Consider the following 26,564-nt stretch of genomic DNA (forward strand, 5'->3'; position numbering starts at 1 on the left):
AGCTGGAGGAAACCAAGTGGTACAAAGGGAAAGCCTAAATGATGCCAATACCAGTTTTTACGAAGAATATTCATTAAAGATTAGATTTCCATATCTCATAATGTGAAAGGAAAAGTTAGTGACTTTCAGACAGTTTTAGTTTGGATATTATTATTTTTGGAGTCATTTTTTAAGTGAAGCTTTTTTGGGGGATTGAAGAAAACTGATATTTTTTTCTTAGAGATGTTCATTATAGTGATTGTTTTAGCACTTTAAATTTGTTTCAGTTATGGTAGTAGAAGATGCAGTTATTTTTCTCCCCTGTGGTACTTGTTTTTTGAAAAACAACTTCTTGACAAAAATTACTAACTTGGTTGTGGTGGGAGGGTGAGGAGGGGGGACTGTGAGTGAGTAAGGATTAAATGCAAGGGACACATGGACTGTTTGGTACAGAATCAGTTTTACTATCAGTTTTGAATACATAGTTGTAGTTTATAGTTATTTAAGTAAGGAATTTAACTTTTGTTTGTGTTGAAACATCCTTGAAATTTAGTTCCTTTTAAACCTAAGATTTAAAAATTTTAGAATACAAATACATGTAACAGAATAAAGACAGAGGATCAGCTGTCAGCTGGTTTAAAGTTACCATGTTTTAAAATGTGTTTAAAAAACAAAAGACGAAGCTATGTTAGGGAATTGTTACAGAAGCAAAGCTTTTCTGTGTGCTACACGTTAAATAACATGAATAAATTGCTGATAACTTTCCATCAGTTTTATTAGCAGGCTATTTTGGCTTTCATAGTGAAGCACTGTGGTACTGCATACTGTTTCCCTGATTAAAAAATATTTAAACTGTAGCTTCTGGATGGGACGAAATTGAGGAAATTCTTCGAAAGAAATTATTTCAGTTCTACAAACTTATTTTTTAAACTCTTACTTCATTTCTAAATATAATTTATGAATTAAATAAGTCATAATAATATAGAAAATTTTATTTATAGGGACTTTCAAGTAAATTTCAGTTAAAAAAATGGTTCAACAGGAAATAATGACTCTGTTTGCTGTATTTTGGTATTTAATATAAAGAGCTATGTAGAAATCTTGATAGGAGGAAATGAGTTGTTTTCCCCTTAAAAAAAATCAAGGGTTGACATAAATTTTTCAGTGGAAGAAATCTTACTATATGAGGTATACTGTAAATATTTATTTTAGCAAATTTATTTATCTGTATGGAAACCTGTTTTTAGTATTCAGTAGAAAGAACAGTCAAAACTGTTGTAATTTTCTTTACTTTTTCCAGGCTGAACTCACAGGAATCAAATGGCGTAGGTACAATTTTGGAGGGCATGGGGACTGCGGACCCATAATTTCAGCCCCAGCCCAAGATGATCCAATCCTGTTAAGTTTCATCCGCTGTCTGCAAGCCAACTTGCTGTGTGTATGGCGTCGTGATGTCAAACCAGATTGCAAAGAGTTATGGATATTCTGGTGGGGAGATGAACCCAACTTAGTGGGTGTAATACATCATGAACTACAGGGTAAGTTTTTTGTTTTTTCTTAAAAATTAATTTGCATTGTATATTTTTGAACAGTGGTAAATTCTGAAGAGGTTATTAAGACTTGCTGAGAAGAAAAATCCGAGTGTTTAATGGGCTGTGTGTCAAAGGAACATCCTTACTCTCACCCCTCTTCTTTCCACCCCCCGTTTTTTTCAAATTTTCTTGTTTGTTCTCAGTCATGCTGGGAATCAGAACCTTGTGAGCCACTCCTATTAAAGGAAAGAATAGTGTCCCCTGGGTGTTAGGGTTGGGATTGAGGCTAAAATCCATTGTTTTAAAATGATAGTGAAACGTGCTAAAATCCATTGTTTTAAAATGATAGTGAAATGTGAGTAATTAGCAAGTCAGTGAAATGAACAGAATTGGTTTTTTTTGGACTGTTGCTGTTATGGTTTATTGCCAGATGAACTCTGGTGGAAAATTGTAAAGTGATAATAGAAATTTAGTGCAAGCCTTGTTGGACAAAGTTATGAGATGACATTGGATAATATTTTGAAGAAAGATTTATGAAAAGAACCTACTCCGATTTTGGCATAGCAAGTTTTCCTGTGTTTTGTTCCTGCTTTTTATGTAATTAGGTGATTCCAAGAAATATTTGCTCCAATGCTGTCTCATTTTTAGCTTCAGATTACATCTGATATCTGGAAATTTTGAACTAATGTAAGAGTTTCATTATTCTGAGCTACTTTTTGTATTTACCACAGATTTATAACCAGAGGAAATTTTATCGATATTCTTTGAATTTCTAGTAAAACTTTCCACCTCTTCACCTAAATCTTTCTATCTAGTATGCTAAAGAATTTTTCTAAATCAGGACTAATTCTGATCTTTAGTTAGGGTAGGGCATTAACTCTTTTTGACTTAGTCTCCTTGAGCCAGCTTTTATTGTGTCTAAATTACTCTGTATTTTATTAATTTGTGGTTGAAAAATTTCAGATGGTGTTTGAAATGTTGTGTTACTTCATATTGTTTTTAAAAGAAGGATTGAAACTAACTTTAATGTATTTGAGGATCTATTCCAAAGCGTTGAAATTTGCCTAAAGGATTTCCTGCCAACTTCTGCCTGACACCTTCCTAGCTTTTCTTTACAGCCATTTTTGATCTGTGATATCTCCTGCCACAACAGCCAGAGGGCAGTAAACCACAGTGGACTAACTGAGCTGTTTACTTTATGGCCCATTTGTTCAACTCAAACCTTTCTCCTATAGTTTTTAGCGTATTTGGTTTATAAATATAAGAATCTGTTCTGGGTAAGATTGCTTACTTAGCTGGTTAGTCAACAATATCTCAGAATTATATGCATCTCGAAGCTTATTTCATGTAGTTAGCAGTGAACTCAGGTAAAAATTAGTTTTAAACATCTGGTTTCTGGTTATCAGAATTTTAAAAATAAAATACCTCCTGAAAGATACTTATAACATTTATATTTGTCCATTTAAGTATCAAAACATATCTTTTTGTTCTCTAAAAAATTTTTTATACATGTGGTAGAGGAATATAGCATTTTTGTTTGTTTTACTAAGTTTCATTTTGTGTGATTGTTTCTGACTCTTAATCTCCTTCCATTTTTCTATTCCCTATTGATCCCTTATGTTTTAACTTTTTGGTCTGGTCTTTATTTGTTGGCAACACAAATCATCATTTTACAGTGATGATGAAACCAAACCCTACGGTTATTTACGCTTATTTAATTGATGTATAAAGTTATTTTTCCATACCAACAAAGCACAGGATCAGTGTTTTTAGAAATAACTTATTAAGTTATTGTGTTATTTCTCATAGATTTTGTTACTGAGTTAACAGAAAGATGTAGGCTGTTTAAATATTTTATAGCTGTTTTAGATTGCATATGTAGATTCGTTAGTGTATTGTTTTCATGGTAAAGAATTAAGCAAAGATTAACTTCTTTTAAATTGTTTTTATAAATTACAGAAATACTGCATTTTAATTAGAAAATTAGGAAAGTAGAACCACTAAAGGAAGAGAACAAAGAAACAAAAATCCTAAAGTCCAAAGCAGAGTTTTAATATTTGGTGTTTCTGTGTATAAATGAAAGTGGTATTGTACTGTTTTGTAACTCAGGCCTTCTCACTTAACAGTATCTTGTGAATGTTTTTGCCTCATAATGATTACTTTTTAATTTTCTTTCCTTTTGAGTCTGAAAACGGTGTAAACTGTTTATTTTTTTGCGTGCCCCCAGGGAAGTATTACAGTGATGGAACAATCATAACTTTGTTAAGTACATCTACCCTTTTTAATTTGTTGAATTTGTGAAAGTTACTAGATTGAAGCAAATGATCTTTTCTGTAGGTAAAAGTGGTTGTAAAGGATAGTTTTGTGTTTCAACCTAATATTAGAAAATATTTGAAACTTAATTAGAAAAATGAGTGGCATAAAGACAACTTTGTTTCAAGTGAGGAAGAATATGACAGGCAGAGCAATCATGAAAAAAGGATACCAGGGGAATATTTTAATTGGTAGTCTTACACATTGAGGATATTTTGCAATCTATTTCATTCTCTAGTATATATGAGTCATTTCATTTTGGCTAAAATAAATTTTATCAGAATCCTTTAATGTTAAGATGATGGTACTATTATTTGTAGCATTCTCTTTTTTAGGGACATTTTACTGTTCTTTAAAATACTTTTTAGTTATGTTATTAGGCATTTCCCTTTGTTTTTACAGTGTAGCCCAAATAGCATACTATTAAGAAACCTCACAAAGCACCATCTTGGATTTAAATGTGTAAAGTAATCCCTACAGAAAGAGAATAAGCCTGTGGGATACACGCAGTTTTATACTAGACTTTTTGTTTAAATGCTTTGAATACCTGTGAAATAGCCTGTGAGAAGACCAAGACACATTTATAACCTGTTCCTGTCACTTGGATAAACACTTTTGGGCTCTTGTTTGGGGAATTGCTATTTATATTGTATGGCATAGTGGTTCAGAGGCTTGGATTTGAATCCCTGCTCGTTGACTTGCTAGCTCTGTATCCTTGGTCAAGTTATTTAACTTATCTGTGCTTCAGTTTCCTCACTCTAAATTGGGTTATAAGGATAAAAGAAAAGTTAAAGTACTTAGAACAGCACAGAGAACGGTAATCTATAATTGTAACGCTTGCTGCTACTACTACAATGCCAGCAATTACTCAAACATCAAAATTAAAACATTTTGGCAATTGGTCCATTCTGTATAACATTCAGTATTTGCTAATGTTTGTCAAATATTAGTTTTCAATGTATACTTTTAGGTTGAAGTAATCATTTTTGAGTTTGTTAATGTCTGGTGGAATAACTGGGAATAATAAAATATTAGAGAGGAGGGAAGATACCCCTGCTCATAGGAAATTTGTCTAGATTTAGGCTGTAAATGGAGTTTCACAACAAACCTTAAATTATGTTATAAAGAGGTCAGAACTTTAAGATTTGACTCTGTTGGATCCCTGTAAAGTAGATTAGTAACTTAACTGCCTTCTCTGCATAGTGGTATTGAAGGGCACTGGCTGAACACTGAATATATGCATATTTCCTTCCTTGTGTCCATCCATAAGTACCTGTATCAGCAGGTCCAATTATAGGGGTTTGATGGAATCTCTGCCTTCGATAAGTTATAGTCTAGAAAGGGTATAAGAAAAGCACACAAATATGTATAATGCAGAGAACACTGTAAGTGTATGAGAGAAATATAGTAGATTGACTACTTTCCACATGAACAGACATTCAATTCCAGGACTAATGCATAAATAAGTGTTCTGTAAACTTACAGCAAGAACACTGTGAGCCCTAGTGAGAAGCCTTCTTGGTTTCTGGTCTGTTTACTCAGCCTTTATTAGGCAAGAGCTGTGATGCAGTCCTGGATATGTAAAATGAGTCCTCATCCTTAAGGAGCTCATAGTCTTACTGGGGAGGTAGCTGAATGACTCCATAATTATGATACAGTGGAGTAAGCAGCAACTGATTAAGTTAGGGATCTTGCAGAAGTATCAGATTCAACCTCAAGGGAAAAGAATAGGGAGATAGTGGTGAAGCTCAGAGTTGGTGAGGCTTGAGGTGAGTCTTACAGGATACATATGTTACCTAGGTTGGGACGGAACTTGTCCTAGTCAGAGGAAGTAGCTTCTATAAAAGGGCCTGATGGCAGTGAATGAATTGTGGGAAGGGCATGTTTGCCCAGAACATAGTGTGTGAGTGAGTTAGTTGGGGGAAACTGAAAGACTGGGGAGGTGGGCCATCGTGTGGAGTACACTGAAGCAATGACTTAATCTGATAGATTTTGAGGAATTGTTAGAGGTTTCTGATCAGGAAAGAGATACAATTAGATTATACATAAGATGAATGTGGACAGGAAGACCATACTATTTTAATAAATTATTTTATTCTAAGTTGACCTATGAACTTAAGCATTCTGTTTAGGATATAGATTTAGTTAAAAAATACCTGTGACTATATACTGAACTTTATATTGATAGTCTTTGCCAATTTTATTTTATTATAACTTTGCTCTTTTTTTTTTTTTTTGCGGTACGTGGGCCTCTCACTGTTGTGGCCTCTCCTGTTGCGGAGCACAGGCTCCGGATGCGCAGACTCAGTGGCCATGGCTCACGGGCCCAGCCACTCCGTGGCATGTGGGATCTTCCCGGACTGGGGCACGAACCCGCGTCCCCTGCATCGGCAGGCGGACTCTCAACCACTGCGCCACCAGGGAAGCCCTAACTTTGCTCTTTTTGCTTGATTAAATTCTTCCCCACATTTTTAATTTGAATTTTAGAGAATAATACAGTATGCTAAATTGACTTCTCCTAATCTACCAAACAAAATAATTTGACAAACACAATCTTTTGGCCATTTCATTGCCTGTTAGTCAGTAGTGTGAAAGACGTGCAATCTTGAAACCCCAGAATGGTACAGACAGCAAGCACAGACTTCTAGGGGTTGGAGATGGCTTGACCCAAAGCATTAAGAATCCCTGGCCCAGAAGAAGTATTGCATACAGATTAGTAGTATGTGTGCTTAATAACATTTGTTGAATAAATGAATGAAACTTATCTTAAATGATTATAACATAGCACAGTTTGTACTCTCAGAAGGTTGACTTACAATGAATACAGTTAAAATTTTTAATGATTTGGTAATGTGAGGAGATTGAAACCTAGTTAAAATAAGGCATTATTACTTCTGTTTTTAACTCCCAGTGAGATATAAACATCCATTTTTTGGTATATGTTCTATAAAGAAATTTAGCTGTAAATACCTACTGTCTGTAATTTAAAAATTTAACTTATCTGTGCTCTGCCCTTTCCTTTTGATGATCACAAATAGACATGTAAATTGTAATGGGAATATATCTGTCCACCTCTATGATTGTCCCACTATGAGTATTAGATGACTGTCCCATTATGAGTATTAGAAATCTTAAGAGTTGGCTTTATTATCATTGTAGAGGCAGATTGGCAGTTATTAGCACTTTGTTGTTGTATTAGTCATAAGTATTGCCTTTTCCATTTTTCAGTGTACTGTCACCTATGCCAGGAGCTGTGGGCCATTGCAAAAACAGCATTAGACATTAGAGAGCTAGGAAAAATGGATCTGGCTTTCTGACATTTACCAGTGTAAGATAATTTAACACACTCTCATACTGTTTTTTATACCACTGAACTGATTGCAAGCCTCTGGAAGAAGTGGACATTTTGTAGGGATGGAGAAGGGCTGAAAGAAGAGAGTGGAGAGCCAGTTTGCTATTATTATAATCTGCATATATAGATTATAGTCTGTAATCTCAAATGATGGGATTGATGTAACCTTTGTTTAGATATCTCCAAGGAAGGATCTAACTCCCTCCCCTCAACTTTTTATTTTGAAAAATATTTACACACATACATATGTGTGTAAATATATATATATATATATAAATATATATATATATATAAACATACATATATATACCTTTTATTCTGGCTAAACCATCTGAGGGTAATTTACAGAGTTCATGAATCTTTACCCCTGAATACTTTTGCTTGTAACTCCTTTAAGAATATGGGACTTTTTTTTTTTTTTAAACATAACCATAATGTAATCATACTCAAGAAATTTAACATTGATATAATTAAATTCTCAACTTTTCAGTCTACATTCTCAGTCTTTTCCCAATAATGCCTTTTATAGCCTCCTCTCCCCAATCTGGTATCCAATCAGAAATCACATGTTGCATTTAGATGTTTCCTCTCTTTAGTCTCCCCTAATTTAGAACATTCCCTAAGTTGTCGTTTTCTGCGGGGGATGATCCTTCAATGATATGGATGTTATTTGAAGGGAGAAGTTGTCCTGTCAAATGTTCCATATTCTAAATTTGTCTAATTGTTTCCTCATGGTGAGATTCAGGTTAAACATTTTTGGTAAGAATATTGAGTAGGTGATGTGTACTTCTTGTGGCATCACACTGTAGGCACATCATGTCAATTTGTCCCAGTATTGATCCTGCTAAGTTCGATTGCTTGGTTATGGTAGTGTCTGTCAGATTTCTCCAGTGTAAACATACCTTTTTACTTTTGTAACTGTTAAATAAATTTGGGGCAAAACTTTGAGACTCTGATTATTATTTCCCCAATAACTTTTCACTCTGGCTTGAGGAAAAACCTAACTTTGAGCCTGTTTAAAAATAACAGAAAACTTTTTTAAAATTAATTAATTTTATTTTATTTATTTTATTTTTGGCTGTGTTGGGTCTTCGTTGCTGCACGTGGGCTTCTTCTCTGGTTGCGGGGAGCGGGGGCTACTCTTCGTTGTGGTGCATGGGCTTCTCATTGTGGTGGCTTCTCTTGTTGTGGAGCATGGGCTCTAGGCGTGCAGGCTTCAGTAGTTGTGGCACACGGGCTCAGTAGTTGTGGCTCGCGGGCTCTAGAGTGCAGGCTCAGTAGTTGTGGCGCACAAGCTTAGTTGTTCCGCGGCATGTGGGATCTTCCCGGACCAGGACTCGAACCCACGTCTCCTGCATTGGCAGGTGGATTCTTAACCACTGCGCCACCAGGGAAGCCCCCAGAAAACTTCTTGAATCATATGCTTTTACAAAAGTAGTTAAAAGTTCAGATGAACACTATTCTTAAGTCATAATAAAGAAGGGGGGTGGGCAGAGGAGAGGAGATATGAAGAAAAACATTCAGAATGTAGCAAAGGCAAACTATGATGGTAAAGCCAAACTTTGAAAATTAATAGCCACTTATTGCTTAGCATACTAAGAAGAGAAGTATTGACATTGAATTTTCTAAAATCGTAGACAATAAAGTATGCACGAATGTATTACCATGTATGTGTATGTTATAGTCTGTGAATTTGCAGTTGATTTTTGGTGATTTCTGGTTATCTTTGACTAAATGAAACGAATTTTAGTCAGCACTGTGAATGGGTTTATTCTCATTTGAAATGAAAAACAATTGCTTTCTGTGAAAATAATGGCCCCTTTACATATAAAATTAACAGGAATGAAATTATCTTTAGGTAAAATGTCATTCAGCTTGAAAATTTTTTCTAAAGAGAAAATCTGATCCCTGACTTCCTACTCTGTTTTTATGTTTTTTTCATATTGATGGTCCATTTATGATTCATGAAAATTAATCTCTGACTAGCTTGAAAAAGACTTTTTTACATTGTTTGCATTTATTTATTCTTCAAGTATACAAATCTGATGATTTTGAAAACAGGTGAATTATATCATTCTACAGCATTCTATATTTGTAGTATTTTATGTATCAACATTTATATGAAGATTTCATCACATGGCATTAATAATTCTTGAGATTGTTAACACCATGTACCTGAAAAGTAAATTTTATTTTAATTTTCATATTTGCTGTTACTTTGTGGAGAATAATATTCAATAGAAAAATACATTTGTGTTTCAAGAGAAACAAGCACTTTGAGGGAAAACATCGACCCAGTGGTAAATGGTAGCTAGTTCTAAGTAGTTATGAAGTAAGTTATTCCTTGTTTTCAGTGTTCAGTTTTGAAAGAATTAGTTTGCTAACAAACTATAAAATGGTAATAGCTTTCATTGTATGATTATCCAAATGATTCTACTGTATAATTACTAAAATATTAGATTTAATAGAAAATTATACATTTTATCCTTAAAAGAGAAAGTAAAATACTTATTAAGACTTTGGTAAGCAGTAAATTTATATTATAAAATTATGGTTAAGATCATAATCACTTCAGAATTCTTTCATATGAAGAATAGGAAAAGATCTAATGGATTAGAGAGAATTATTAAGCTAAGTGTGCTTGAAATTGAGAGAATAAGCTAAAGTCTTAACTTCTTTTTTTTTTTTTTGCGGTATGCGGGCCTCTCCCGTTGTGGAGCACAGGCTCCGGATGCGCAGGCTCAGTGGCCATGGCTCACGGGCCCAGCTGCTCCGCGGCAGGTGGGATCTTCCCAGACTGGGGTACGAACCCGTGTCCCCTGCATCGGCAGGCGGACTCTCAACCACTGCGCCACCAGGGAAGCCCTAAAGTCTAACTTTTGAATGTAAATAAAATCGATGTGTTACCACAGGCAACTTGCTGAACCATGTAATTAGTTTTTTTCTATGAAAAATGAACCATTTATACAGAGATTGTAGTGAAATAGCATGTAAAGGGCTTATGTTCTAATGATCTGAAAGTTAAAGAGTTGGTAAAAAAAATTACACTTTGGGGGCTTCCCTGGTGGCGCAGGGACTTGATATCAATATACTCAGCCATGAGCATCATTAGGAGCTAAAGTTTTTTGTTCTGTATAAAAATTGTTTTAATGGCAGAAATAACACATAAATATGCTTCTTTCCTCCCTCCTCCCAAAAGATCCCAAAGGTTTAGAAGTGTTTCAAGCACTAGAGAATTATGAAATCGGATTCTGTTGTTTTAAATATTTCATACCTAAGCTGGCCTGATGCTACTTGAAGAGTTTCTCATTGAGTATCATTATGGCAAGTGTTTGATAATTTTCTTTACTGCTCCATCTACATAAATATTCTTGTACAATTTTCCACAAGTACTGGGCCACATACCTACTTCTTATAAACCCAACATTGCTAAAATGCACTCTTTGTATAATGGGTCTTTTTTTAAAAAAATAAATTTATTTATTATTTATCTATTTATTTATTTTTGACTGCGTTGGGTCTTCATTGCTGCGCGTGGGTTTTCTCTAGTTGCGGCGAGCAGGGGCTGCTCTTTGTTGCTGAGCGCCGACTTCTCATTGCGGTGGCTTCTCTTGTTGCGGAGCAGTGGCTCTAGGTGTGCAGGCTTCAGTACTTGTGGCACATGGGCTCTAGAGCGCAGGCTCAGTAGTTGTGGCGCATGGGCCTTAGTTGCTCCGTGGCATGTGGGATCTTCCCAGATGAGGGCTCGAACTCATGTCCCCTGCGTTGGCAAGCGGATTCTTAACCACTGCGCCACCAGGGAAGTTCCTGGGTCTTGTTTTGATCCTGGCTCTTTCATATTGTGATTTGTGAGTTCAACAGAATAAGCATTATCCTCTTGAGGTCCATCTAGGATTGAGCTAAAGGACTTCTGCAGTATCCACATGATCATACAATTAGGTTTTATTTTTTTTTTATGGGTGCTCTGACGGTGTAACTGAACATGAGCTGGTTACCAGGGTGTTGTGGTAGAATAATACCCTGCAGTTTGCAGTTAATCGTGCAGCAAAACTGGCTTGACTTAAAAATATATTTAAGAATAAAATTAAAAATTGGATAAAGATGAAGTGTCTTTGTGTTGAAAAGGATTGTGTGAATACAGTGGTAAAGTGAAGTAGAGCATTCACAAATCTTTTTGTCATCAAAAATCTTTCTCGGGGGCTTCCCTGGTGGCGCAGTGGTTGAGAGTCCGCCTGCCAGTGCAGGGGACACGGGTTCGTGCCCCAGTCCGGGAGGATCCCACATGCCGCGGAGCGGCTGGGCCCGTGAGCCATGGCCGCTGAGCCTGCGTGTCCGGAGCCTGTGCTCTGCAATGGGAGAGGCTGCAGCAGTGAGAGGCCCTTAAAAAAAAAAAAAAATCTTTCTCATTTAATACAATGTCATATGCAAAATATATTTCATTAAAAAAACTAGTTTTATTTATGGCTTTACTAGCCTTGGGGGGGAGGTGAGACTTTTTGCTCATCTTCTTGAAGGTTTATTATACTCTGCCATCAGTAGGAAATAAGTAAATATTTGTGGAGTGACTGTCTGAAGAAGGAAAGTATGAACATCATCAAGATGAGGTCTCTTCATTAAGATTATTTTATTTTTTCCCTGGTAATCTTGCGCTTGTTTAAATGCTAAGCAGTTTTGATGTTTGCTCTTTATAAGAGGGCATGTTATTCACATTGAAATATATTTAGTCTAAAGGAAAAATTTAGATTCATTTCAGTTTCAGGCAGTATATTTTTAACTTACTTTAAAAGTAGCCTAGTAGATATTAATAATGGAAAGGACGCCTGCCTTGGCATCCTTGGACAAATTGCATACAACTCTGTTTAGGGAGGAAATAACATTTGTTGGCAATGACTGTTATGGAAAAATTTATCATGCCATTTACTGGTTTCATAAAGAGTGTAACAAGGAGGGGCCCTTGATTCCAGTAGCAAATCTGGGGCTGGGGCAGTTATCCCCACTGTTACCGTAAAGGTTTCGTTAACCACAACTCAGTTTGCCAGAGCCGTCACTATCAGTTTGATTCACAGTATGATTGGGACAATGAGGTAGACTATACTCAGGGGGCAAAAACATTTTCCTAGGATGTCCTGGAGTGCTGATTCAGCTCAGTTGCCCACACATTTAAATTTATAATATTCTGTAACAGCAATAAAATAATGTGTGAAAGGATGTTTTAAAAACATTCTTTTTTTTTTTTGCGGTACGTGGGCCTCTCACTGCCGTGGCCCCTCCCTCTGCGGAGCACAGGCTCCGGACGCGCAGGCCCAGCAGCCATGGCTCACGGGCCCAGCTGCTCCGCGGCATGTGGGATCTTCCCGGACCGGAGCACGAACCCGTGTCCCCTGCATCGGCAGGCGGACTCTCAACCACTGCACCACCAGGGAAGCCCTTATAAACATTCTTTGAGCCTTATAAATTGTTATCACTCTTTAATGATCTTTAATATTTAGAATTACCATCGTGTATTTATCCAAAAGATATTTATTGAGCCTATATTGTTTTAGGTGCTGTACAGAATACAGAAATGAATCAGAAACATGCTCTGTTTTTCAGAAGCTGACAGTCTAATAGGGGAGATAGCATACGTACCTAGAGCATTATTACAAATGTCCTAAGAGGGGCACACAGTATTATTGGAGTTATTTGGAAGGAGACAGAGCTTTGAGGAGCAGTTAATTCTTAAGCTGAGCCTTAAAGAATGGGTAGAATTTGGGTATTTGGATATATGGGTATGTTAGGGCAAGAACATTTCATTTATATGAAATTGCATGTGCAAAGACACAGAGTAGGAAAGTTTGGAATATCTGTTGAGGAAGAGTTACAGTTGATTGAAACTGCATATTTGTGCCTGCTGGTGATGGAGCTTAAATACTAGGCTGAGGAGTTTGGACTTACAGGTAGTTTGGTGGTTTTGAGAGTTTTTGGATAGGATTAGATGGGAAGCTCCCTATAGGCTGTAAACTGCACTGGGGGCAAGACCTGCATCTGGCTTTGCCCATTATTGTGATTGCAGGACCAGCATAATTCCTGACACATTTATGGGATAAATTAATTAGTAAATGAATGTGAGTGCAAGAGAAGTTTGTATAAAGATTATCAGTCTAGCACCACTGCATACTATGAACTCCTTCTAGTATTCTGGATCACATAGGAAAGAAAACATGCTGTTATAGAATACTGTTTTAAAGAAGACATACGACCACATTTGAAAGATTTTCTTGGTGCATTGATTTCTTTTTAACTGCATATTAAAAAGACAGTGATATAATTTTCTTCACTTTTTTGGGGGTAGTTGCTTATTTTTTATAGTTTAATTTTAAAGGTTTTATTAAAATTAATTGAATAAGTTTATTCAATTATTTTCCATAAATTTTCCGTAAATTATTTTTATTAGTTTGTAGATAGCAAGTAGTTTGGACAGTTGGAAAAAAGCTTGTGTCATGTATTGATAGAACGGGCTTTGGAAGAGTACTATTTATTGGATTAAAGTGCTTAATGATATTTGTATGTCAGAACCTTGTTAACTTACGAATATGTCATGGATTGGATGACCTTGGCTATCCTACATGTGTTATAAATTGCCAGCCCAATACTAAAGTTCATTATTGCTACATAGAAATGATTAGCTAAGATTGCTTGGCCGAGGCTCTCACTGGTAACCGCATGTTTTACTATAAAATTAAATTGACCCAAAGCTTTCATTGAGCTTTCTCACCCTAAAATCCTTAATTAATTACTAACCTCTTTAAATATCATGTCTATAGACTACATGATAAAATGAGTTAGTATACAATTTAGGCAAACATTTTCAAGGAAATCTTTGATAGACTTTTTTAGTGTCAGTATACATCTCTTTTTCTTTTCTTTTAAAAATAGCCTTTTGGTTCAATCTACTTTGTAAATATTTAAGATAGCAAGTTATTGCTTTGTTAGTTATATAATTTTAAAATGGCATTTTTCAAAGACAAAGTTGATCTGTCCTCTCCAAAGATGCTTGAAACGTAGTCACATATATACCCGCAATTACTCGAATTTCCTGTGCTAGTTGAAATTTCCATTTGGCAGCACATGGAATGCAGCCCTGTCTCACAGAGAATGCTTGAAGAGTCCTTCCACCTTCAGCAAGTCGCACCTTCTTGGCTAGAAACCATTTCTCATTCTCTTTTTCTATTTGTGACCTAAGCTCAGCTGGCATTCAGCAGAAGTATAGGTCATAGATTGTGGATTACTCTCTCCTGTTCAATCTCACATATCCAAAATGAAACAGAGGCCAGGAGGAAATTTACCATTCTTTTGTTATCTTTTACCTTTGTAGAGGTAGAGACCATAAGTATGATAAGTAAACTAAAAAAAAGATTGAGTGTTCATAGCATGTCTCTTCCTGTGATACTTGTCATGACAGACAAGTCATTTAAATTTGCTTCGTCTTTTATTCTTCGCTGTAATATGGGAATTACAGCTTTACTTTATGATATAACATGAAGTGAATACAAAAAGTTCATAGATTTTAAATGCTGTATAAATGCTTTTCATAGTCATACATTTCCTTTAATGAACTCCGCTGTCAGAATATTTAAATCTTCATGAACTTATTTTATAATTCATAGTTTTGGTCATAATTTCTGCCTGTAGATAAAATTTGAATTCTTTTTCACCTGGCATTGTCAGTGTCATCTTAGTTAAATTATATGTAGCCATTTGATTTTTTAAAAAGTTGTCTCTCATAACTGTTTTCTGGCTTTGGCAGTACAAGGATGATGATAATATCTATGCCTGTGCTGAAGGGATTTTAGAATAAAAAATTAAAATTGTGTCCCATATTGTTTTAAATAGGGATTGTGACCTGATCCTTGATAATTATGGTAAGTGTATGGTGTATGTGAATTATTAATTGACCAGAGTGTTTGGGACTTTTATTGACTGTTGCATATAGATAATTAGCAAGAATATTTGATTAACAAGGATTACTACAGATTTGTGTTACATGCCATAATCAGCCTATTTCTCTTTCCACATTTGGTTTTTTATTTGCAGAATAGTTTTTATTTATGCTTATTGTTTCTAATTTTATAGTAGTAATAAACTAAGAGTAAATGATAGCTTGAAATAATTATATGTTGAAACTGGGAACCAGACAAAAATCAAATATTTATAGTTCACTTGTTATGTGCTAGGCATCATGCTGGGTACTTGATCAATCCTGCATTGGAAAATAGTTTTCTTTCTTTTTAAATCTTAATTTGAATGATTTACAGGGAAAAATGTAAGATTCTGCTGATATTTTTTGTACCTTGTTTTGTGTTTATTAAATTCATTTTTATTTAATATGTGGAATAGATTTAGTAGTTAAGAAATAAGCAGCAGTCTTTACCCATTCGAGACTGTTAATGTAACTAGTTGAACACTAGAGGGACTGCAAACTAACCACTGACTTTTTAGTTCAGTAGTATATTAATTGAGATGCTTTATTTAAATAGCAGAGCCACACAGCTTTTTCCAGCTGTTAGTTTTCCTAAGGTTAAATTTTGTGTGCAAAAGTTTACCTGGCATCTTATTTGGTTGATTCATTCTCAAGTGTATGGACTATAAAATTTAAGCTCTGCCAGCCTAGGTCTATCAAAGCAAAAAACCTTTGATTGGTTGTAGCCTTCTTTAAAACTCAGTCTCTATATTTGTCCTGCTGAAAGAAGTGGGAAATTATATAAATAAATAGTTTTCTGTTGGAAATCTCTGAGTAGAAGAAAATAAGAGTTTGGAAAAATATTGATTGGAACAATAATTCAGATTATTATCGTATGGAGATTTAAAATGATTCTGTGATTATTGAATATGTATTTTGTGAAAAGATTCATCAGTTTATAATAGCACTGACAGAGCTTAGGTAATCCATACATTATAGTTTTAGTCTCTATAGGTGGCTTTACAGATATTTTTGCTATTTCACATGAAAAGATGTTTGGCAGTTGAACTTAATTTGAGAAGAGCGTTCTGGAATTCAGTCTTTAGGCATTAAAAGGTTGAATACTTCCTGAAGAAGAACTGTGGTTCAGTTTTTCTGTTAACATTTTACTCTCAAAATTATTTTGCCTTGGAAATGACGTAAATTTGAAATTACAAAATTTAAATTACAATTGATGTACAATAGATGAATGCTTTTGATTTGTTGGTTTGGTTTGTCAGCTATCCAGGGATTTTATTTGGGGTCACATTATGAACATAAAAAAAGAATCAATCTGCATATTTATATATTTCTCTTTAAGAAGTCCTAAAGATCATAAAATGAATGAGTTGGGTGTAGAAATCTTTATTTTCTTCTGAAATAAATTTATTTCATCATTTTTATATTTATAATGCTGCTCTAAAGTTTATCCCCTAAATAGTTTGTTATAATACTGGAACACTGGTAAAAATAGACATCTGCCTTTACCCTTGACAGTTTGCTAGATTTTTTTTAATGTGGCAGAAATATGAACTACACTAATAACATAAATTTAATTATTCATGTTTGTTTTAATTTCATTTTCCTTGATTATATATTTTAAAAATTAAGTATAAATTACAAATAAGTCCAGTTAGGAAAAGAACATTTTAAATCCCATCTCTTTATTATTAATATTCTGTCTGCTTCCAGAATATTTTGAGCTGACTAAAATGGTGTATGGAATTGACTATTATACCTTAAATATCCATTGATACTTTCATTCTAACTTATAAGAACTATGATATAAATTCTTAAGGTATACATTTGTTTAGATCATTTAAAAATTATATATGTATCCAGTTCATTTGTGTTCCTTTTATAATTGGCAGAGTCTTTAAAGTTATCCTTTGTGGGCTTCTGGATTTCTGAAAATAGTGAGGAAAATATAAATTACCATGGAATTCTAAATGTAATCAGTTCTTTGGTAAAACCAGCATTAGAATATTTTACTGCTAGTCTTAAGTGCTTTGCAAAATGCTGATAAGTATTGTATTAAATTACAGAATTTGTCTTGGGTTATTTGAAGAAGAAATTAGATATTAGAGAGTCTTTTTAAAAATTTTTATTTATTTAATTTATCTTTGGCTGCATTGGGTCTTCCTAGTTGCGGTGAGCGGGGGCTACTCTTCGTTGCAGTGTGTGGGTTTCTCATCTTAGTGGCTTCTTTGTTGTAGAGCACAGGCTCTAGGCGCGTGGGCTTCAGTAGTTGTGGAACGCAGGCTCAGTAGTTGTGGCTCGCGGGCTCTAGAGCGCGGGCTTAGTTGCTCCACAGCATGTGGGATCTTCCTGGACCAGGGCTCAAACCCATGTCCCCTTCATTGGCAGGTGGATTCTTAACCACTGCGCCACCAGGGAAGCCCTAGAGTCTTTAACAACTTCATTATTGTTTTCTCAGAAGTGTGGTCTCAGTGTCATAAAAAAAATCCTGGTGTGTCAAGAATGAAACTGTTTTCTGGAGACTGAATTTCTGGAAAATGCCAAGAAGTACCGAGTACCAAACTGTGAATTGTAGAGTTAGGATAAAGGCATGTTGGATATAAAAAGCATGTTTTTATTGCTGATGTTGGCTAGTTGACATAATTATAATTGTTGGCATTGCAGGAGTTGTCTTCAAGCGCCTGTTGTTGTTGTTGTTTTAATTAATTAATTTATTTTTGATTGCATTGGGTCTTCGTTGCTGTGCGGGCTTTCTCTAGTTGCAGCGAGCGGGGGCTGCTCTTCTTTGCAGTGCATGGGCTTCTCATCTTGGTGGCTTCTCTTGTTGCAGAGCACAGGCTCTAGGCACGCGGGCTTCAGTAGTTGTGCATGCGCACTCAGTAGTTGTGGCTCGTGGGCTCTAGAGCGCAGGCTCAGTAGTTGTGGCGCACGGGCTTAGTTGCTCCACAGCATGTGGGATCTTCCCGGACCAGGGCTCGAACCTGTGTCCCCTGCATTGGCAGGTGGATCCTTAACTACTGTGCCACCAGGGAAGCCCGTGCCTGTTGTTTTGAACAGAGTTATATTTAGGGGCAGTGTGTAATAATTGTTTTGACTTGGTTATATTTAGAGGCAGTGGGTAATAATTGCCTAATATATTGAATAATAGATTTAAAGAGAGTTTTTTGCTTATAGAGCTAGATTAAGGTTAAGATTAAGGGCACTATTAAGGAAAGTTAGAAGAATTAAAATCCCGTCTTTTATTGTGTTTTAGCTTAAAAAAAAAAGTATTATTTGAGGTAAATTTGATCACCGAATGCCTCTGGGTTAAAATAAAATTCTGTACCTCCTAAAATGACCTGGCAAAGGTTTAATTAGAAAAAGACTAATTAGATAGTTATTTTACTGAATTTCTTTGTATTATATCTCTCATACTTGGAGGAGGAGGGAAGTGTAGAATTCAGTTCAACATGCATTTGTCAAGTGCTAGGCAGTCCTCTGTGCTGGGAATGACAATGATTATTGCCTTCTAGGATCTTGACATATGTAATTACTTGTTCATTTTCCCAGAAATTTAATTAATGAAAATTTGAATTTAGATCATCTTATTTTGATGTAATTCTCAGGAGCTTGTGAGGTTTTAGTGAGTTTTCTTTACTCTTGCTTTTTGTTTATTCAGTCTTCAGGTATTATGGTACTTTGAACATGGGCCAGATACCATGCTAGGCATTTGGCATTCACTGGTAAATTGGACAACTCAGTTCTTGATCTCTCAGATTTATTCTTTAGTGGGACAATTAGATAAGTACACAGTACTTATCTAAGAGTGTGATAAATGCTCTGATATGGGTAGTACTTCTGTTCATGTTTTGTTTCTCCTCCAAGTTCCTTCCGTGATATCAGGGATTTGTTTCTTTAGTTTAAAATGTTTAGCCAGCTAAGTTTTTCGAGTTTTTGTCTTTTGTAAGATGCCATCTTGAGATGATAGAAAGATGAGCTAGACATGAACTTTTTTTTTTCCTGTGGGAAGAAGATGATAGAACTTTAGTACTAATCTATGTTTGAAACTCAAGGGGTATGTAGTTATGGTTCAAGACAGCTAAATTTGCAGGTCCAAAATATAAAGTTAAAAAAAAATTGTGTATTTATCTTTTCCTGCATCCCCAAATTGTCTTTCCATGTTGAGTACTTAGTAGCAAAAGACAGATGGTTATAAAAACTCAACTTTTCTCTCTGGGCTCCTGCTTCTTTCCCACATAGGTTGTTACTTTCATCTAGATAGATAGGTGCTCAAGCAACTTCTTAGTCATGCTCATGTGTTGCTCTGTCTTTGTTGGGTAGTGATAACCTTCAGAGGGTGAGAGTAACATTTCAACCCAATTGAGTGAGGGTCTTCAATTAATATTCTATAAAGCTAAGGGTTAAGACTTCCCAAGTTATCAGGTTTGTCAAAAATGTCAGAATATTAAACCTTTCTTCGAGTGCAAGACAAATGGATTTTGCCCAAAGTTTCCTGTCCTTAATATCAACTTTGCTATCATATATTAATATGACATGTTTTTATGTATTAAACATACCAGATCTCCTTGTAGTTAGATACATCTTTGTTGGAGATTTTCAGTGTCAAATCAGACATAGTAGTAGCATGTTGATTTTTGCTACAGTTACTGTCTCTCAAGCCGCCAAATTTTTCTTGACCAGCTGTAGTTCTCTTATGTTGAAGACGATGTTTGTTGAGTATGGAATGCAGGAGGATGGATTCAATACTCAGCGTGGCTTGTGCTTCTTACATTGACCAGTAAAGAAAAATGATGCTTTTGGGACATGGGACTTTAAGGGGCAGGAGGAAGAAAAGATAATCTAATAAAAGTGACTAACCAGGGGCAAAGGCAAAGTAGAGAAGTATTGGTCATAGCTAGAATTTCAGCTTGGCTGTTGAGAAGGGTGTGATAAAGAGAAGAGGAAGAAATAAGATTGGAAAGGTAGTTCAAATCAGATAACGGGGGACCTTGAGTAGTGGGTCAAGGCATTAGCACCATTCGGTAGACCATTAGTAGGATCTCTTCAGAGTCTTGAGCAGTTACAAGGATTAATCTGGGCTGCAGTATGTTAAATAAATTGGAACAAGGAAGTTGGTGGCAAGGAGAATATTAGGAGTCTGTTCTATCATTCTTGGTGAAATACAAGAGCCATTAAATAGCTGTTTTGTATATTTTTAATCACATCTATTTTTTTGATTCTTTATTGAATTTATGTGTGTTTTAATTTATTGATATTAAAATTAATCAACCTGAAGTGTAGGGAAAGAGGCTGGATCCACATTTTGTCTATTAAACATACTTTGAATAATTACACTGTCCTAAATACTTTTTTAGGCATTGTGGATCTAAAAGTAAGAAAGATATGATCCCAGCGCTTTAGGTTTTTGTATTTTAACAGAATAGGAGAAGTTGAATTGAATTGAGGCTGATTAACTCCATTTGTTCAGGGCTTACAGGATATGTGGTAGAAGAGGTGACTGGATAGGGGAGGGTGGTTGAGGCTGGAAAGAGATAGATAGGAATCAGGTTGTGCAAGGCTTCCTTGGGTTTACCCCTGAGACGGTAGACAGAGCCACTGAAAGTTATATGGAATGCATGGTGACCGATTTCTATGACTGCTGGGAAAAATAGCCTGTAAATATGCTTTTGTCATTTCTGAAAGAAAGATATTAGGGAATGTTCACTTAAAGGAAGTATTGATTATCATTTAGACAACTTCATTTGCGGGTGAGAAAGAACAAAGATCGTATTATAATAGCTAGATTATTGAGCATAACAAAAGCAAAAATAAAATCTTTTAAACCACTCCCTTCCCCAAAAGTGTTTTTATTGGAACATTTAAAGAATTAACCTATTATTAGTTCAGTTTGTACGTATATAATGATATCCTTTGAAATTTTTATGTAGATTTTGATAATTTGTAAGATTAAGAGTGCCCCAAAAACATGAGGATACACTATTTGATAGTAGTTGTATGAAGCGAGATTGGTGGGCATACATTTTCAAATAAGGCAGCCTGAATTTAGTTTGTCAGTCCAATAAATGCATATATCTGTGGGGCAGCAAAGATTATTATGTATGAGGATATTTTTTAGTGATAAAGTAGCGCAGAGCTTACCAAATACACTTTGGGGCCACTTTATAGCAATTACAATGAGTTAGCTAAAAAGTTTTTAGTTGTAATATGGACTGGGCTATTTTATTTACTTTTGCATATGTTGAATAAAGTGATTTTGAGCTAACATTTTTACTCATTTCTATATCTAAGATGTTTGATAGGAAACCAAGAGAAAGAAGCTGTTTCTGAAAACCATGTTTTCCTTAGATATTGCTGGTGCATGAGTGGGGGGAAATTTTAGTGTTACTTCTATTTCATCCAAATTGGGGGTGAATATAAATATAGTATTGAAGTTTTGATTTGGGGTTAATTGGGTTTTTAGTTAATATTTTGAAAATATTTGATCCAGCTTCACACCTTTGAAATAGGTGTTGCAAAGCTTTTTTTCCTTTTCCTTTCCTTTTTGTTTTTAAAAAAATCTTTTTACAGTCTAAGGGAAGATAGATGGTTTCTTTGTAAGTAATTCCAGTTTCATTAAGTGGCTCTTGACTCTCAGAACTGAGTTATTACATAACAAGATGAGTCAGATGGGAAAGAAATAGTTTAGTATTTTGTTGTTGTTACCATGACTACAACATATTGGCAGGAGAATATTATATTTTGTAGCTGTTATTTAACCTGACCTGTTGATTAGAAAAAAAGTTTCAGAACTTTGTATCCAGTAGAGTTGTTTACATCACTAAGGAATCCTACTTACACTTTACTCTGTGACTTAATTGTGCCTTTAGAGATACCTCAGGTTTTTTGTTTTTTCCTTAAGGGGGTATGTGTGTGGGGGGGAGGGGGTGACAGAGGGAATCTATACAAGATGGATGTAATTCTTTTTTGCCTAGATATAAACTTTAAATTATGGGCTTATGAGCATTTCTTGGCTTTTCTACCTTGTAACTAAGTTTAGTCTTCACCAGAAATATGCCCTTTGAAATAAAAGGATCTCTTATTTGGTAGTGATCATTATGTCCAAGTGAATCAGAAGCATCAGATTTAGGAATTTGGAAGAATAGGTTGCAAAATGGTAGGCAGGGGGCTTCCCTGGTGGCGCAGTGGATAGGAATCTGCCTGCCAATGCAAGGGACACGGGTTTGATCCCTGGTCCAGGAAAATCCCACATGCCGCGGAGCATCTCAGCCCGTGGGCCACAACTACTGAGCCTGCACTCTAGAGCCCACGAGCCACAACTGCTGAGCCCGCGCGCCACAAGTACTGAAGCCCATGTGCCTAGAGCCCGTGCTCTGCAACAAGAGAAGCCACTGCAATGCGGAGCTCGCGCACCACAACGAAGAGTAGCCCTGCTCACCACAACTAGAGAAAGTATGCATGTAGCAACGAAGACCCAACACAGCCCCCCCCCCCAAAAAAATTATTTTTTCGGGAAAAAAGTAACCTGTACTGCAGGAGAAACTTGCAAGTAATTTTAGTATTTATTTATTTTTTAGTTCTAAAATATTTTGCCTTCCGTACTTGCTTTTGCCTTTGATTTGGAAGCAAAGGTAAAAACTCATGGTTTGTTTTTATACAGCTGGGAGGTCTCACCTCCGTCTCTGTTCCCCTTCCTTTCCCGCCTATCTCTCAGTCCATTGGTCCCTGTATCCTTGTGAAGGGGAATTGGTGGGAAGAAAACCTGCTTGGTTTATTGAAGGAGAATGAAAACTGAAGTTTAAACTGTAGAAGTTCATCAGGCCATGCAAATTACGGGAGCAGTAGGTTTTATACTTCATTTAAGAAATGGTTTTTCTTCCAGTATTGGATTTGTTTTGAGATGCTGGTATTGAGACTATAATTGATAATGGTAGCTGCTTTTTTCTTTTTAGGGTAGCCATCTCTGATTGCCATAGTAGCATGCCAGAAGACAATCTACTTGATCTAATGGCAGCATGTCAGGGAGTTGCTTTGAGCGTTACTCTCGACTTCCGAGATTGTATTGGGATTTTTAGTTTCAGAAGGAAGGCGATAATGTATGTTATAGTTCTCTCAGTGTCCTTTCTGCTGTAGTTCTGTTGTCTGTGAGAACTATATATTTTTATGAATCACTTGAGTTTCCTGATATTATATAAAGCCTGTTTTTGTTTTTTTTTGTATAATTTGATTATTAGGGCAGAACATATTCGATTTTGTTTCCTGTACGTGCGTTTTGCTCAGGCTGTAGGTTAAAATTTTGTGTGTGTGTGTTGTTTTTGTTTTGGCTATATGAGTTGCAGGAGATGAAGTGTGAATACTGTATTAGGTTGGAGAAGTAGATTTTATTTTAACATGCTCCATATGTACTATATTTATGGAATAGTTTTAACTATCTGTAATTGTTTGGCTTAAAAAAAAAATCATTCTGGTAGAAAGCCCAGGTTATAAGGAATATCATCATAGTTGAAAAGACCAGAGAAAATTGTGGGGTCAAATTCTGTGGTTCTCAGAAGTTTTGATGATTTCAGATGAGAGAAGGTGTTATTCTTGAGTTATATTTTTCAAATAGGGAAGTAATAATATCAATTGTAATCATTTATAAAAATTAACTTAGTATCATTTTCATTTTTTATAAATTCATTTATTTATTTTTGGCTGCGTTGGGTCTTTGTTGCTGCGTGCGAGCTTTCACTAGTTGTGGTGAGTGGGGGCTACTCTTCGTTGCGGTGCGCAGGCTTCTCATTGCGGTGGCTTCTCTTGGTGTGGAGCACAGGCTCTAGGCACACGGGCTTCAGTAGTTGTGGCTCGTGGGCTCTAGAGTGCAGGCTCAGTAGTTGTGGTGCATGGGCTTAGTTGCTCCGCGGCATGTGGGATCTTCACGGACTAGGGCTTGAACCTGTGTCCCCTGCATTGGCAGGCGGATTCTTAACCACTGCACCACCAGGGAAGCCCTTAATATCATTATTAAACAATTAGCAACTTAATCTCGTGGGTTTCTAAGAGGATGTTATTTGCAAACTTTAAAATTTAATTACAGAAGTATAATATGATTATCTGGTAGATTTGGCTTCCTCAGGGAAAATGTTATATATACTTAATTTAATGAACATTAAAAAAAGCTGTTTTTCATTATTTCAACTTATTTCAGTGGTTATTTATTGAACTACTATAGTCCTGTTTACATATTGCCTTACAGTGTTCTTAAGAATATGTTACAATATTCTTAGAAAATGTTACCTAACAGAGCCATGTATAACAAAGTTTTAAAACTGAATGTAATGAAAGATTAAAATATGATACAGACAGTAGTATAATTGAGAAGGAAACTTTTTTTTTTTTTTTTTGCGGTACGTGGGCCTCTCACTGCTGTGGCCTCTCCTGCTGTGGAGCACAGGCTCCGGACGCTCAGGCCCAGTAGCCATGGCCCATGGGTGCAGCCGCTCCACGGCATGTGGGATCTTCCCGGACCGGGGCACGAACCCCCGTCCCCTGCATCGGCAGGCGGACTCTCAACCACTGCGCCACCAGGGAAGCCCGAGAAGGAAACTTTTTAATAGAGATGTAGTGATTGGCACTTTGGGACCTGTGATGAGTAGCTACTTCTATTTTATTCTTTTGGCCGTGCCACGGGGCTTATAGGATCTTAGTTCCCCAACTAGGGATTGAACCCGAGCCCCGGCAGTAAAACTGCCAAGTCCTAACCACTGGACCGCCAGGGAATTCCTGTTTTTATTTATTTATTTTTATTTATTTATTTATTTATTTATTTTTTTGCTGTACACGGGCCTCTCACTGTTGTGGCCTCTCCCGTTGCGGAGCACAGACTCCGGACGCGCAGGCTCAGCGGCCATGGCTCACGGACCCAGCCGCTCCGCGGCATGTGGGATCTTCCCGGACCGGGGCACGAACCCGTGTCCCCTGCATCGGCAGGCGGACTCTCAACCACTGCGCCACCAGGGAAGCCCCCTGTTTTTATTTTTAAACAGGTTAAACTAAGAAAAATCTTGGAGCTTTCTGATTTATTTTTTATTCTATTGTCACTTATCTTTCTTGCATATCATAAAAATTATTTCAGACTCCAAAATTCAGCTGTCTTAAAGTATAAATAAAGCAGTTTCGGGGTATGCCTTTCAGTGCAAAAGACCCTGCATGGCTGATGTATAGAGAGATGTATTCAAGAAAAAATTCTTTTTCTGAGTTTATGCCTCAGTCAGCCACATTAAAGGTACCTTTTATCAGTAAAACTTCCTTCAACAATAAAATATCAGATTACTCATTTTGACTCTAGGGTTGCATTATTCGGCGTGGTAGCTACTTACTGTGTGTGGTGTGGCTATTTAAATTTAAATTAATTAAAATTAAATAAAATGAAAAACGTAGAACCTTTATCACACAACATATTTCAGGTGTGCAGTTGCCATACGTGGCCACCCTGTTGGATAGTGCAGACCTTTCCATCACCACAGAAAGTTTGGTTGGCGGGGCTGGCCGATCAAGGGGGCAAAACCAACAATGGTTGGAAGTGGCAGAAAGGCCATTTTTGACACCATCTTTTTAAGGCAGAGGCACTAAAGGGTTCTAACAGAAGGCCATTGATCAGGGGAATGTGATAGAAAGTTTTCTTCATCTGGCTGGGGGCTTAATAAGGGTACCCTGAAGTTTTCCCTAAGTCCTCCCTTGGCCCCTCCCTCTTTTCTTCTATTTGTGTGTTTCCTCCTTTTCTTCCTTTTTGAGATGGTGGTGAACTTATTATGCAGGGAATTAGTCTTCTTGATGATTTTCCTAGGCTTTTCAAGTTTACAGCTTCAAGTGGTAAACCTAAGAGTGCTTTTCAACGTCTCCATTTCACATGATTTATCTTGATCTCCTGATGAGCTTTCATTTGTAAATACCTCTCCACTTCCATTAGCTTTAGGTAGAGGTTTCTTTATTCATGATCTTGCCAGTTTACTACTTACCTTTTTCCTAAACCCAGGCAGGATTTATGAAGGCTTATTTTGGTACAATTCTGCTTGTGTGCAAATATAAATATGATAGATTAGTTGTGCCAGTTTTGGATTTTAGAATCCTTGGTGGCTTTTTTGTAGTCTGTGCAATGAACGTTATGTGCTATACAGAACATACTCGTTTTCCCTGAAGGACATGTGGTTGGATTTTAGGGGTCTGTGATACCATTATGGAAATGTCATATATGTTCGTTACCTTCTAAGATTGATTTTGGTCCATTTGTTCTGTTTTGGGGAAATGGTAGAAAGATAATTAGGAGCGATAATATGTATTTCATGAAATAAGGCAATTCATTTAGTAAACATTTACTAAATGCCCTCAGGTTTGGGAAAAGTGAGAATGTTATTCATACCATTTGTTTAGTGGTTTTTGTGATTTCCTTTAGAAT

The 26,564-nt window shown here is 36.2% G+C and overlaps 1 protein-coding gene across 2 annotated transcripts in view; it reads left to right on the forward strand.

Annotated features, from left to right (window-relative positions):
- The window catches only part of MED13L (mediator complex subunit 13L), a 296,421-nt gene that overhangs the window by 41,213 nt on the left and 228,644 nt on the right, over positions 1–26,564 (forward strand). For both annotated transcript variants that reach the window (XM_082668365.1, XM_082668366.1), the window contains exon 2: positions 1,280–1,517. In XM_082668365.1, the coding sequence (XP_082524491.1) occupies positions 1,280–1,517 (238 nt within the window). The remainder of the gene's footprint in view (positions 1–1,279; positions 1,518–26,564) is intronic.

Source organism: Grampus griseus, assembly GCF_964374135.1.
Source record: "Grampus griseus genome assembly, chromosome: 12".
Classification (NCBI taxonomy): domain Eukaryota; kingdom Metazoa; phylum Chordata; class Mammalia; order Artiodactyla; family Delphinidae; genus Grampus; species Grampus griseus.